The sequence below is a fragment of the Thunnus thynnus genome, chromosome 13, assembly GCF_963924715.1.
Source record: "Thunnus thynnus chromosome 13, fThuThy2.1, whole genome shotgun sequence".
Taxonomy (NCBI): domain Eukaryota; kingdom Metazoa; phylum Chordata; class Actinopteri; order Scombriformes; family Scombridae; genus Thunnus; species Thunnus thynnus.
Genome location: NC_089529.1, coordinates 12,834,528 through 12,850,366, shown reverse-complemented (window position 1 = coordinate 12,850,366; position 15,839 = coordinate 12,834,528). Strand labels below are relative to the sequence as shown.

General features: G+C 40.9%; 1 protein-coding gene across 4 annotated transcripts in view; it reads right to left on the bottom strand.

The window, feature by feature from the left end:
• Positions 1–15,839, bottom strand: part of nrg2a (neuregulin 2a) — a 53,695-nt gene that overhangs the window by 27,222 nt on the left and 10,634 nt on the right. For all 4 annotated transcript variants that reach the window (XM_067608050.1, XM_067608052.1, XM_067608051.1 and 1 more), the window contains exons 2-3: positions 13,107–13,272; positions 11,775–11,893 (exon numbers count right to left, since the gene is read on the bottom strand). In XM_067608050.1, coding sequence (XP_067464151.1) covers positions 11,775–11,893; positions 13,107–13,272 — 285 coding nt within the window. The remainder of the gene's footprint in view (positions 1–11,774; positions 11,894–13,106; positions 13,273–15,839) is intronic.

Genomic DNA, 15,839 nt, shown 5'->3' with positions numbered 1-15,839 from the left:
CTTGCTTATGAAACACGCTGGTGTTTGAATTTCGTTGATTAAATAATAAATGGCACGCATGTTCTCATTTACAGATTTAAAATCACAACACAATTTGAAAGGAGATCAAGTGCTGACAAATGTAGCAACAATGAAAGAAAAAAAAAAAACAGAAATAAAGGCCAGAAAAAAGGATGGATAGAGCAGTAATTTAGGAGGAGGGTTGAGAAAAGAAGATTTGTCGACAGGATCTTAAGTTGGAACATATTTCAGCTTGCCAAAGCCAACAAAAAACAAGCACGCACCTACTTCCACACATACAGTATAGGCACACCCAGTCAATGGCAACATCCAGCATCTATGTATTCAAGCATTTTGCACGTAGTTCAAAATGAGCAAGAGAGATTTCATGTCAAACCCAAAGAGGAATTAAATTACTATTTACTGTAGGTAGGTCGCACGAAAGAAGCCATTATGAATGAGAGTGCACTTAAAGCTTTTTTTCAATAGGAAATTATCCACAATTCAAACACCTTCAGTATGAAACAGGAATGTTTAGAAGTGAACAAAATGGAGCCTGCCAGGAACATTAATCTACCACCCACTCTTCTACAAGACTGCCACTACCACAACCAGTGTGTCTTCTTTTATATTCTTGACTCCTATTTCCATTTTTCAGTCACATAGCTGATATGCCTGGTCTTGCCTGCCTCAATCGTCTCAGCACTGAAGTGAAATCAAAGAGCAGCCCAGTGTGTTATTGCACAACAGCTGCTCATGCACTGCAAAGAAGCAAAGTGCACTTAAGCAGGGCAGGGTATGGTGCGGGTGCAGAAACGGGCACTGGAATGGCCGCTGGTGGACACCAGAATGTGTGCGGTTGGAAACAGTGCGACACATGGCGTTTTCCACGGCACGCTCCCAGACAGGGCTGTTTCCTGATCTCTCTTTTCAGAAGTAGCTCAGGCTCAGGGTGGTTTCCCCACTGCTGTTGCTTCCTTGTTTTTGGAGTCTGAGGATGCCTGTTGCTGTCATGTTCTCACCCTGACCTGAGAAACTTATCGTTTCTGCATCCTTGAGCTCGCACCATTTTCCAACTGGTACTATGCAGTAGGTATGGCCACTATAATCACAGATGAGTAGCAAAAAGGTGAGGAGGAGAAAGAGCACACTTCTGCAGAAAGCTTTCAATGACGCTGTCAATTTACTCCTACATGGATGAACAGGCTCAGAAAAAAAATAAAGAAATCACAAACAAACCCGATCACTCTGGTAAAAGGGGAATCCCACCACATGTCTCTGGTTGGGACACGTATGGTCATCCAATCAGCCTGGTGCCATCTCTGTTTAACCTGAGCAGTTCAGTGACCACATTATGACATTTTTATATGAACTCATTTCGGTTTTGTCACTCTTTCTCACCAACTGATATAACAAATTAGTGATGCAACCTGTACCGAGTCAAAGTTATAACTAAATTATATTTGTGTGTTCATATGTATTATTACAGATAAACCAAAACTTGCGTGCCCTCAAAAATTAGTCCTCATTTTGTCTGTGTTTGCTGGTGCTGTTTTGCCACCATACAGAGATTGACAGTGTATATATGCACTTATCAAAGTAAACACATTTATAATCTGGCGACTTGCTTGTATTGAATGATTTAAGTTAAGCGTCATCATTTCTTATCACTACTTATCACAGACAGCTACTCTGATTTAATTGTAATCACACAAACTCCTAGAATAATAGCTTGAAAGTTTGAAATATTTTGACTGATTATTTAAATTATTTGTTTTCTGGCTTAAACTCAAGCACACACCACCAAGGGGCACTATTTGTTCCAGGATTGCACACCAGCAGCATCAAGACTAGACTGTTTTTGGAAGGAGAGACAGGTTACCAGGCCTTATGTGGGAATAAGCGTTCTCACTTCAACAAGTTAGTTGTTGAATAATTTGTTTTGCAGATCCATTAACAAAAACAGACACTTAAATGTCACAAGTGGCCATATTGCCAAAGATGTCAAAAGTGATTATAAAACTTTATAAACTAGATAATCTCATCACTTTCAAGGACAAAATGTGAAGTTTCCACATGTCTTCATCGTCCTTCATCCTCAACAGCTGGCCCTCATTTCTGAGGAAGGGCAGACTTTGCAACCTTGTACCAGATACAGAAGACATATACCACAGCTCCTTATTTGGGTCTTGTGCTCACAGCTAGTGGCCAGCTGCTAGGACTAAAGGTTTTCCCTCTGCTATTCCCTGAAAGTCTGCTTATACGTGTGTGCTGCAGCCCTCCTTCACTCATATACACACACACCACCTACACTCGATGTACGTCCTGGAAACAGGCGACAGAGCACTGCTGTTTTGTTTGAGGCTGCCAGCGCTCTTGTATACTAAAGGATGAGTTCACTGTGAGTGTACTGGTGATTAAAGCAAGGTCTATTCTGTCCACAGTTCACACCTACACACTCGAAAGGAAATGGCGTCCACGCTGCTGATGGTAACTTCATACCGGCTACTCATACAGAACTTACTCACCCCGACAGGACGTGATGTATACAGTTGCAAAATCACCAACAAAAGGAAGCAGTGTGATGGAGTAATGGGAGGTTTAGGATGAAAGACAGCTGTGGCAACCAAACTACAGTACTGCGCCCCTGAACTTTAAGCAATGGAATGGTAAGTATATGTTCCTCTTGTGCTCAAAGATAACCTTAAAACGTGCGAACACACCCGGGATTGCTCACATCCTATTCTGAAAGATGCAAAGTAATGGGAGGAGCAGGGATTTTGTTTGATGTGAGTGAACAATAGTTTACTCACGAAACCATTTTCAGTGTGCTGGCTCTATTCACTGGATTTCGAAGCAACTGCAAATTATCACTGACACAGTACAAACAAGCCTTTATGACGCAATGAAAGAGTTTCAGGCAATGATTTTTCCCTCTTTCAAAGCATTAGCAAAAAACCTCAGTGCTTGCTAGTTATTTGGAAAGTTAAAACGGAATCCTGCACCGTCACCCGCAGTTAGGGTCACCATCAGGCAAAGACCACCAGGACAGCTGGGGGGGTGGAGGCTGAAAGGGAATCTTTTATTATGCTATTAAATTAAGTCACAGATAAGTTTTGTCCCGGGCCCTGTAAGAGTTAACAAAGCCCTGCACACACACAGCAAAACCTCGTGTCACCTCCTGCTCACATCACTCAGCTTTTCAAGTGTAACAGCTGCTTCCTTCCACACACATAGCAATATCCTCACTCATTCACACTGAGGGCTTAACTGTCCCACATAACACAGCGAGATTACTGGGTATCCTAAGAAGTGAGATGTGTTTTGATTTGCAATAACTTAGTTGTTTTTGCAACGATTTCATTGAGGTTGCCCACTTATCACGTTGGATTGATGGGATTAAAGTGTATTAAAAGAGCAAGCAAGACATAATGATACTTTGAGAAACTTCTCTAAGTCATTTCATATCTTTTACTAATTTCTCTCTGATTCAGAGTATTATAATGATACGATTCAGCAGCTGTCTCCTCTGTAACACATTTGCACGTACATAGCAAGGCCAGTAACTCATATTGCGCATAGCTCTTGTCAAAGAGCAATGAATTACTGACATATTAGGGAGATGATTTATGTTTTATGTGTCAACCACCTAACATCACTGGTCTTCAGTAACTTGAGGTTGTTGGAGTTGCTCAATAAAATGTTATGATGCTTTGCAAGAAACCACATATCTAAAAAATGATGTACTCTAATTCTGATTTGAATCACTGTTTAGGAACGTGCCTCATAGTAGCTGCAGAGGTTTTGCTCCGGTGCACATATAAAGTGCAACCAAATATAATAATTACAGGCATAATCAAAACACAAGTGCCCAGGCTTAAAAGCTTATGAAAAAAAGAACACCTAGATGCCAAAGAGCAGCTGAAATATGGAGATGTTTCTTTTCTTACAGACATTACAAGCACCCAATGACCTGCTAAGCCTCATAGAAATTTCTGTTGAAGTATCCTAAGTTGCTTGATATTCATCCTGAATTAGTATTTCCTTTTGATTTATTATTCCTTTGGATGATATTCAAAGTGTAGAGTTCAAGTCTTCCTCAGTCCTGTGCTGTGTGCGTACACTGAACCCATTTGCAGCATCACAAGCCGTGTCCCGATGGCTCAGCGATGCTGCATGAGTGCATGATGTGTGCTTACGCTGTCGTGGGTGTTCATCCGCTCATGACATAAACTCTCTCCCATTTACTCGGGATCTTCCCACTGTACCGGATGCTGCCCACTAATACAGAAAGGCCCCAACAGTAAACAAAAACAAATTCAGCGTGGGTGAAGTGACGCTTTTTGCGGCCGCCTCAAGCACTAAACATTATTGCGAGTGAACTTCAAAACAGGGTCTGAACTCTGACACGCTCCAGCTGTCATGTGGTAAGACGTGATGTCAGAGGGAATTACAAACAATCTCATGTCAGTTGATGTAATTTTAGCACGCACTGTGAAAATAACGAATTCATTAAATTTTAAAGTGTTCTCTGGTAAGTGTGGCGCCGTTGCTCGGATATTGCTCATTTAAATCTTTGACCTTTTTTGTGTTTGACCTCTTGTTTGTTTGACTGCGAGCGAGAAGTTATTTCCACCTTCTTCATTTACTTGTTTGTGCTGTGGCAAGCTGGCGTACACATACGCAAGCTGTTTAAACACTTGTAAGCTAGAGCAACAAAGATCCAGATTTTTTTTATATCTCTGGGATATTATAAATTAGACTGGAGGTCTGTTATGAATACCATGCAGAAGTGAGGACTTTGCGCTAACAAGGGTGACTGCAACTTGTTAAAACACTTCGTTGTTTTGTTTTCAAAGGCCAAGAACAGGATCAATTCCTTAAATCATTGTTAATTTGAAATGGCACACATTCAGCAGCATTTCAAAACCACAATCTGCTTGCTAACAACAATTTGTTTCGTGCTGTGTGTGTCTTTTAGATTACAACATCCTATTTGCTCCACAGAGCCTGAACTAGATCCTGATTTTATGGTCAAACACGCCAAGTGACAAGACCTGAGATTCTGGTGCAATCAGACGGCCACCTCGGTGGAATGCCTGTCAAGACCCCAGGACTGAAGATAATTTTGAAAAAGTGGGCATGACTAATAGCACGGCGGCTTGATCCACAGAGCCTGACAAGCTGTTCTCCAGTGGCTTGTAAATACACAACACTTGGCAGATGTGAAGGCCTGTTCCTCTCAGACATGGCTGCCGCTGCTGCTTACCCACACCAATCAATAGAATTGACAGGCTTATAGATACTCCACATTCAGCCACGGCCACAAATAACATCCTTTAACGTCAATAGAGGTGAGTTTATCTTGTCGCTTGCGTAGTAAGAGTGAGTACATTTTTAGTAAGCAGACCAAAGAGAGACATAGAAGGAGTGAAGGAAGTTGTTGTTTATACATTTCAAAGTAGTGCTTACTGTTATGTTTCATTTACGTAGAACAGATAATAAGATTTACTGGAAGGAAACAGAAAAAAAGATGTGGGCGTTTTGGTACGATTTATGTTTATTACTATTAGATTATGTTCTCTGTAATATTTAACCTGAAAAACTCATAAAGTACTGTAATTGCTTTCTGTGAGTCTACAGTGTTACTGAATCATACTGTATACAACATGAGTCAAAGCGTAACATAACATTTTCTGATTTTCTCTTTCACTACTTGTCTGTGGGATGAACCTGAGTATAAGACATCGGATAGAGAAAGACTTCAAATGTCTACGCTAAAATGTGACAATAGGCCGCAAACAGTCTAGTTTTTCACGGAAATGTTGACAACTAAGAATAACAGTAAAAACCGACTGATTAATCAATATTTTGATGGTTGAAATTATCACAACAATATTGTTTTATTTTACTTACAGTAAAACTTGGGTGCGGGTTTCTTGGAATGGGAAACGTCTGTTTAAATTTCGATTGATGGGTGATTTTACTGCTTACTAAAAATGCAAAAAAGTTGTGATTTTTTTTTATCAAGTTCAGATCTTCTTTTGCTGTTGGTCTGGTCTTCCAGCATACTTTAGGTCCCTTGATAGAGTGAGTACCACATAACTACAAATGAGATGCACACTTTTATTCTTTTAGAGTATCAACAAATGTGTTTAAAGTTATCAATTAATATATTCTTTATGGATTCTTAAGCTGAATAATTTGCAATGCTAAGGAGGTTAACATTGTCCATGATACATGGAAGTTGGCAATGGCCTGAAGTCAGATTCTTCACGTGTGGGATGTGATGGAACAAACTACTGTGCCTATGGGACACCTTATAAATTCTGTATCTCAACAAACTGAGGATACCATGGTATCACTGAGATGCTAAAGCTATAAGGTATTTTTTTTGTTAGTTCAGCATTACTTTGTTGACAGGGGTGACTGTGTTTGGCTTCAGGAGGGGCAGTGAAAACATGTAAAGGTACGTGCATGTGTGGTTGTGTGTGTGTGTGTGTGTGTGTGTGGTGTGTGTGGGCCTGCATGTGGGCGTGCATGCACGAAATTGTTGCTGGTGGGCCCCAGCATGACTGCTGAGGTTGGAGCAATCATATGTTCAGCTGTGATTTCCATCAACACATTCCTGGACGCTCACACACTCTCTCAGTGGAGCTGTGCACAGCACCCCCCAAGGATGTGACCTGCAGCCTGTAGACACATGGCTGCCTCACAAGCGCTTATCACAACACAGCAGCCTGTAGGATAATGGGAGGCCTTAATCTGAAGCCACGTGGAGCCAAGCAAACTTTGACTAGTGTTGCTCCTTCACACTGGCCTTATAGAAAACAGTCGATGATATACTACACCATTTTGCAGAAGGCCAGCAGGTCTTACCATGCCAGACTGATTACAGGGTAGAGGTCAGACCACATGGACAACAAATGGTCCCTGGTCCTACATTTGGGGGTTGGGCATGAGACTGAAAACACCACTCTAGAAAAGGCAGCAATTGTTACAGAAACTGCTAAAAGGACATAAGATATTAGACCACCAGGAGACACCCATACACACGTGCTGTATACTGGTCCCCACAATGACGAAGTTGGCAAAATGTCAACAATAAAACATGGAGGACAGCCTTGAGGATTCAGAAAAGACTGTTAAAAATTTTCCACTGATTGGACATGTTTCAAACCTCCAAAGCAGCTAAAATGCAGCCAAAGAGAAGGAGAGATTATTAAATGAGTCTTAAGGCAGAAACAGTGATAACAAGCAACTTAAACGTTCAACTCAGCAAAAACATCCAACCATCTGCGATGAATAATTATACAGTAACTGGCACTTAATCAGCTGACAGTGCACGTTTCTCTTCTGCTGGTCAAACAAAGACACATGAGTAAATTCCCCACACACGTCCAATCATTCATTGTTATTGGCAAACCGCAAACTGGCTGACATGAAGCCACAATGTCCTGCATGCTTTAAAATGCATGAGGGGTTCACTTAAAGTTTAGGTTCTGACCTGAACAGGCCAGTTTATTTTTTCCCGCCTAAGGCAGTTTGCAGACAACGCTCCACAACAACGTGGCTCAGAGTTATGAGATTGTCGCATTCGTCTTGCTGCACAAATATTGATATGGGTCGGCTGGACTGGAGTATTGACCAGCTGTTATGTGTAGTATCAATAAAGGTTGATATGTTTTTCCGCTTTTTACAGCAAGTGGCAGTGATCCTTCCTGTCAACATACTGCTTTATATGGTGTATTTTGCATTAAATTGAGCAGTTCTTATTTACGCAATGTTAAAGGAAACTTCTATTTCATCACACCTCCAAGCTGACTGTCAGATTTGTCTGGCACTCCTTATGAAATTGATGGCATGCAACTCAAACTACCTGTGTTTGAACTCGTTCATACAATGTTTTGTTTTGTTTTGTACAGCAAAAAAATTCATGACAGAATTTCTGTATTATTGTTTAAACACATCACAAACCCTGCAAATGCAAAGGAGAATTCAATCAAGTTTTCTGCATTCACACACACACACACAGGGTAATAAATGAATAAATAATATTTAAAAATGAATCAAGAGCCACCACTACTCTCCAACTTACACAAACACAATAATGAGTTAAATCAACTGACTGACTGATACAGTGCAGGAGTCTGAGTGAGCTGCCGAGCTGCGTTGTGGTGGCCTGAATTCACCATGTGGTGGAGCTGAGTGATGGTTTCCCAAAGTCTGCCTCCACCAGAACAGACAGCAGGCAGGCAGGCAGGCACAGCCATGTGCTACATTGTATCTCGTGTTAGAGGGGTTAAGATGATGCTCCTGTGCTGCTGTTGGACTTCATTATCTGTGATCATTAGCTTTCACTTTCCTTCTGTCCAAATAAGGGTGAAAGCCGATATTTCGAATGATTGCATTTTCCCCTGAGACTTCACATTGATAAAGAAGGTTCAAGCTTTGTTAGCATGCATACACGCTGATACTGTCAGTAGTACAACACAGGTAGAAAAAGACCCTCCAGCACCTGATTGTAGACATCAGATACAGTAGGAAGGTGCCTCGGACAAAGCTAGGAAGCGCTAACTGCATTCTAAAATGGGTGTGAAAGTCTCCTCTGCAACACAGCAGGCTCTTGTCTTCCTCCTCTTCATACTTTTCTCACTCTCCCCCTGTCTGTCTGTCTCTCTTTCCCCTATCTGTATCCTCTTCTCGCTCTCTACCGTAATGTCTTTGTCTGCTTTCTGTCATGCATTCCCTCATTTTGTCACCCCCCCCCCCCCCCCCCCACTCCCCTCCCTCCCCACCACCACTTTATCCACGCTCTCTTCTTCTTTTGCTCTCTCTGTCCATCTACATCTGCACCCCTCCCCTCGTGCTCCCTCCCTAGTAGGCACACATACACAGATAATACTGCGGCTACATGCTGCTTCGGCAACATACTGCAGCAGGCAAGCATACTCCACTGCAGCCCCTTTAACACAATAGCCATTTCTCTTATGACCTTAGGAGGAAAAGCGGTTCTTGTCCTGAATGAATTACATGTCCTCTGCAGCAACTAGCACATTTGATTCATTATTTTTTAAAATCCAACCTTTTTCATAGGCAGAGAAAGCCCATTATTGTCACAAACATTCCCTGCAAACAAAATGTGTCTTGTATACCCAACATCTGCTAATTTCAGCCTTGCATCAGCATATGATAATCCCAGCAATGTGCACTCCTTGCTGCCATTTCCTTTTATTGACATGTGTAGTTCTAGTGAAGCCTTCCCCCTGCCTATGGACATACCACCCCTGATTCGCCCTGTCTTGCCTTCTCCCCTGAAGCATGACGGAACTAGGCGTGCTGTTGTAACACAATGGGACTTTTTTATTGAACGGCGAACAAACACATTCGCACATACACAAACAAAAAACACATGGAAACAGACATCCAGTGATCATGGCACACGATAGGACCTACAGTGATGCCATTGTTTGAATATCCCTTTAAGGAGATGCCTGTGCTGACAGACAGCCACAGAAAGAACACTGTTGCGTTTACACGCACGCATTCACAAAAAATGCGCCAATGTGTATGAGATTAAAAGTAATGAGCAAAAATATACAGTCAAGTGCTTTAACATCAGGTTTGAGTATTAACGCCCTGTTTATCAAAGGTGTCTCATATTTTGCACCAGATGTCGGCATATCATGTTTTACTTGGAAAACAGTGCGTGCTGTAAGTGAAAACACTGTCTAGTGCACCATATCATTGCTCAGTCATGTTTTATCCATTGTGACTACTGTGCGACTCGGCCCACTTGCTCATTGCTTTGTAATATTATATTTTCTTTGATACTGTTGTATTACCAGAACTTTTGTCTGCTAAGATCATTATATAGAGTTTCAAGGGCCACTAGTCACATGTTCATAAGCCTTCATTAAACACTCAGGCAAACAGGTGCTACCACCAGGGATCCCCCTTGACCTTTGCAGGATGTAGAGCACGACTTAACCTATTTTATATAATTGCCAATAAACATGACTGTTTCCCTGCGATTACTAATTAATTTTTCATACATGCGAGCGCTCCATGTCGAGGGCATGGAATCTTGACCCTTTAAATATTACATACTCATGAGTAAAGAGATATATATCATTACACTGGAATAAAGCCAAGTGTCATAACAAGCGTACAGTATAAGTCACACGATCTGGCTATAAAACTCAACTGAAGCTTTTTAGATGTCAGAGAATAAAAAGAGACAATGTGCAGCCCCATTTAAATACAAGATGGATGACTTTCTTTTCTGCACAATTGTTTGTTGGAAATCAAACTTGCATGTTGGAACCACTGACGATCTCTGTGTTTTCAAACACAATGGGCCCTTTCTTTATCTGAAAAGAGCTGCTACTCTAATAATGCTGCTCAGCTTAAGTCTGCCAACCATAAACAATAGCACTAAAAGGTGGCCTTGACGAATGTTAAGAGAGAAGGGGGAGTGATTATTGTGCCTGAATGTGAACACAAGGACACTGAGTGATGGCTAAACTCCGGTACCTCCCTTCTTCCTCACCAGCTACACCTCTCATGCCGGTGTGGGATGTCTACAGGAATCATCCGGCTGTCAAGGTCAGCAATGAGAACGAGAGTATCTCCTCTGTGGGGCGATATGAGGAACATTCTTCGTTATTTTCAACTCACTGATTCTTCAAAAGCAGTGAAAGTAAAGTGAATATATGACTCGGATTGCATCACTAACCCTGCTCATACGCAGCCTATATGTTGAACATACGTTTCACCTGCAATACCACAAATATGTCGTCATACACGTTCAATTAAAAAAACAAACAAACAAACAAAAAAAACCACTATCTGCACTGACTCTCTGTTCAACATCACAGCTCCTTGTCTGCACAGTATCAAAAGTCCTGAGACATTATTCAGCAGTCTTCAGATAGAGCAGCCAGGTGAACTCAATGTGCCAGCAGGAAGTTGCAGTTCCTCAAACACATCAAGCTGTTTCTGACTCATGTGTGCCAGACAACCTGCCGTATAGTTCTTTGACAGTCCAACACCAGATAACATCAAGTCCTTGCTTGAAAAGAGGCAAAAGCAAAGCTACATGAATTGTATCTGCTCTGTATGGTCCTTATATATCTCCGTTTTTTTTTTTTTTTACACTGGCTCCATCCACTCAGACAATATACTACCCACAGCAGCCACACACACACCACCCGCACCGCTTGGAACAAACACAAACTCACCACCCCACCAAATGGAAGCAGCTGTTATCAAAACTCTTTCATCTGCTACAGTACTTTGCAAAAATTCAGCAATGCACACACACACACCACTACTGAACGAGCCTGTTAGATTCTATCACACACTCTGAAGATGTAGACAACTTTCATATTCTGTTTAGCTATGTTTTAGATTTTATACTCTATATCCTGCTGCTGCTTTTGTTGTGTGCTAGTTACGGTTGAAGCGCTGTGCATCTCTAGTTTTGTGGGATTTCACATTGTCAGCAGAATGCAGTGAATGAAAAACAGAGAGTTTACACAGTACATTGCATTTAAAGTCTGTTCACCTCCAAATACAACACACTGTTCCATTGATAAATGTGCAAGAGTCACATGTGTGGACAGTTGTTCTTCATGCGTGTTACCATTGTTACATGGCTGTTTGTGATGGCTCCTTTGGATCTATCAATTGGCAAGAGAACAGTCACAACAACAACAACAAAGCCAGTGCATCTGTGTGACTTCACGTGTTGCTTAGGATTCTGTACTCACTGCTTTGGACGTTAACAGTGCCAGTGGAGTTGTCCTTTCCCAGCGGGTTCTCCACCACACATGTGTAATTCCCAGAATCCTCCAGTTTTGCTCTGCTGATCTGGACTCTGGAGTTTTTCCTGTGGGAGACAACACTCGCACAGCTGAGTCAGGGGAATCAGGGCAGGGAGGAAATAGCATGGAAACGCAACAAGTGGAAACATGGGGGACAGAGAGGCAGACAACAGGGCAAGCAGCAGCATGGCAACAACTCCCTGCTTTGATAGGGATACATAATCGCTTACTCTGGGGCCATATTTGGAGGTGAAAAACTGCTTACAATGAGAAAAGCATAGGACCAAGTCTTACAGCTACCTAGCATATTATTAAAGGGATTCTTGGTTTCATAGCTACACCCTATGTCAATATCCTTACATCAGTGTGAGGGTTTACTTCCATACAGTCTTCTTAAGCTCTTTTTTGCTGTTATGTATTTTCTCCTCAAAAGTGAACATGTGTAACTTTCGCTCAACAGCAGCCACTGTGGCCACAAGGGGTGATTACAGGAGAAAAGCAGGGTGAATTTCTCTACATTTGTTTTACATTTTTCTCTATAAGTTTTTCTTTTAAATTTTTCAGAGATTCTCTTGAGTCAGTTGCTTTAATTTCATCATTATTAGCCAACTTGACCTGAGAGAGAGTGGAAAAGGACCATGCATTATTTAGAGAGCTGGATACAGCCCTGCCAGTTAGCCTTGCTGCCATTTTGCCTCAGTGGTGAACTGCGGTACTGCAAAAAAAAAAAAAAAAAAAAATCTCCTGTGGCCCATTCTCCCCATAGACAACCGTTATAAGAGGACCAGGAAGTGAGAAGACTTTTTTGGCTTATGTGCTAGATGATCAATTTTGTCTTCGGTTCTCTTAATACATGGAATGGGACCAGAAGTAGGAAACAACTATTGTTTGAGGTATTGTGCATGCACTGTATGTCTTATTTCACTCTTTTGATTAAATAACCGAAATGTTTATCTACAATATGCGAAAATGTAGTGTAGCAGTAGCAAAAGTGAAGTTAGCAACCTAACTCTGTAAGGTCAGTTATACACACAACAATATATAGCTAAAGTTAGCAGGTATTAGCCACTGATTGTACTTCTTTAAACAAAACTTGACTAGATTTTGTATAAATCATTATATATCAATGTAATAAACTATTATAATCCTAAATATAAAATAATTGTTGTAATTTCTACTATATTGATATTAATTTCTAAATTAGGAGTACCTACATATTTCTCTTCTCATCTTACATTGTTTGTGTAGGTTCACAGGACATGGCTGATTTGTACTCACATGCCGCTCTTTATTCTGACTTTTTTGCTTTTCTTCAGCTCGTTGCCATCTTTGAACCATCTGTAGGTCGGGACAGGGCTCCCCGTGGCCTCACACTTAACTGTGAACTTGCTTCCCTCGTCCACTATTAATGGATTCTTCATCGGTTTTAACTTTGGAGCCGAAGCTAGAAAACAGAGAAAGAGAAAAACTGCTTGTTATTAACAAGTACAGACAGAAACTTGATCACAGTTTAGTTTGCACAGTTCATGTATAATAGCATGTTGGGTGTTTTAGGAGATACAGCAGGACAAAGAAGGACAGACAGACAGCAATGGAGCCAGTCATCCCTCTATGGACTGAGCCAACAATTCTCTAATGTGACCACCAGATGTTGTCACCAGATTATCAACTTTGCCTCAGACTAATAAACAGGCTGAATTTCACTCTGGCTTTGCTGCTATAAAAACACCTGAGGCAATATTTAGCAAACATCCACAAGCTGATGAAGAAAATCTGTTCACAAATGCAACCCGACTGCAACACAAACGCTATGTGTGTGCAACCGCAAACCCATGCGCAATTAAAAGCAACTCCTAAACAAGAAAATATTTTGACACTATGATAAGACATTTGTTGTGATGACAGTATATCAAAAAGAAAGTGCTCTTTTATCTGTTACAGTACTGTACTAAACTGCAAACCCTATTGAAGTCTATTGCAAATTCTGGAGATTTTGACACTTTTTACAATTTTTGTGTAATGTTGAGCTGTGTTGCTATAGTCATGACTAGTGATGGAATTGTGTCATTGTGTATCTGTAGTCTTCTACCCTGTAAGCAGACTGCAGTAAGTGTGTGACTTTCAAACAGTGTTCCAACTAAATGTTTTAATGTTTACTATACGTGAAGAAACTTTGGCGTGAAATGTTCCATAATTTCTTGCAACTTTTTTTTCTTATTCAATGTGAAAAATGATCTGTGTCCAAACGCACACATACATGCACACACAACAAACACTCACACAAACCTTCCAGCTGACAGCTGCACACATGTTTAGGAGAAGACTCATCTAGGGCGGAGCACGAGAGCAGGGGTGAACAAGGGTCAACCAGGGGCTGGCCAAGATGCCCCCCTCTCACTCACGCTCTCTCTCTCTCTCTCTCTCTCTCTCTCTCTCCCTTTCACTTACACAAAAACACCCCCTCCCTTCCTCCATGTGTAACATTTACAATTTCATGTATACATTGAACTGAGTAGTCCTCCAAATTACAGCTGTTTGCTGTGCATCACCTCTAAAGGATGACAGCAGAATGAAGACAAACAAAGCATGACAAGCAAAATGAGGTATACATAGGTAATGACTTCAATTAAACATAGAAATAGAGGTGCACCAAATTTATCCCCCGTTGTCCTCTTTTTTGAGAGACTGTCCTACTTCACTGACCTGGTAAAGGCGACATGTCTGCACAGAAAGAAAAACCTTAATGATGCTGCATTTTTCATGTTCTTTGTGGATTTAAGCAGACAGTTGTGATGAATTTGGGGCACAGTTACAGGTTTGCATCAAAAACAGCATTTTGACACTTCAAATTTACCATTGCAACTTCCAATGTGATATACATCTACAACTAACAAAGTTCAGGTAAGAATGTTTGGCCATAAATTGTGCTCATCAAACCCCACCCTCCCATAGCTGATGACTGTAAATATTACCAAGTTCACCTCTCTCAACCCCCACCTGTTGCTAATGCACTCCAGCACTGTATTACATACGATACATATTACATCTGTAATGTAAAATCTTCATACTACTACTACTATGTATCAATGTTGTAATAAGTGCCTTGTTCATTGCGCTGTTATACTGCTCTGTTACAGTTTACCTGCCATGCATAAGTGCCTTTTATGTATTATACAGTATAGAGATAGAGGACACTACTCCTATGCCCATATGTCTCTGTATTGTTTTTAACTATCTAACTTGTTGTATAATGCATTTTTATTATCTCGTTTTCATCTTGTTATCTTATTTTTTATCTTGTTTTCTATTGCTGCTGGTCTCTGAGAGTTACCAAAGAGAGTTACCAAATTTTGTTGTACGCCTACAATGACAAATAGCGTCTTATGTTTTATCTATAAAAAATAATTTAAAAACATATAAGTTAGCTATTGTGAAAATGTCACTGTCATAATTTCTGCAATTTGAAGGAGGTATTCAAAACAGTGTTCACAGTATTCACATGCAACCAATCCGGTAGATGTGGATATTAAAGCTCTCTGTTTACTGCAACCAAGTAGGTTGTGAGTATGTTAGTCTGCTGTGCTACCTCTGGTCACTTTGCTCTAATACTCATGACAGGAGCCAGAGGTCACATATCATCAGGTCCAGCCATTTGAGCTCTCTGGAAACGATTTCTCAGGTACACACCCTTGTATCTTTTCATTGTTTCACTTAAAGGGCGATGCCCCTCATTGTTGATGTTGTCTAGATTACTTCTGAAATATGTGCTGTTATGTATTAGCTTAATTCGTACAGTGATATTAGAGCGATCATTGAAAGAGCTGAAGACCTCTGACGTTTACTGACATTTTTTGCCCACTTAAGTAATGGTGGTAATTGCTTAAATCCAAAAGTTGAGTAACATGAATTTGCCCAGTTAAAGAGCACCAATCACCGTTAAAAGTAGGTTTGATTATTCCAGGGTACTGCACAACACATATACTAAGGGAGGTGTGTGTCTGATGTACATTT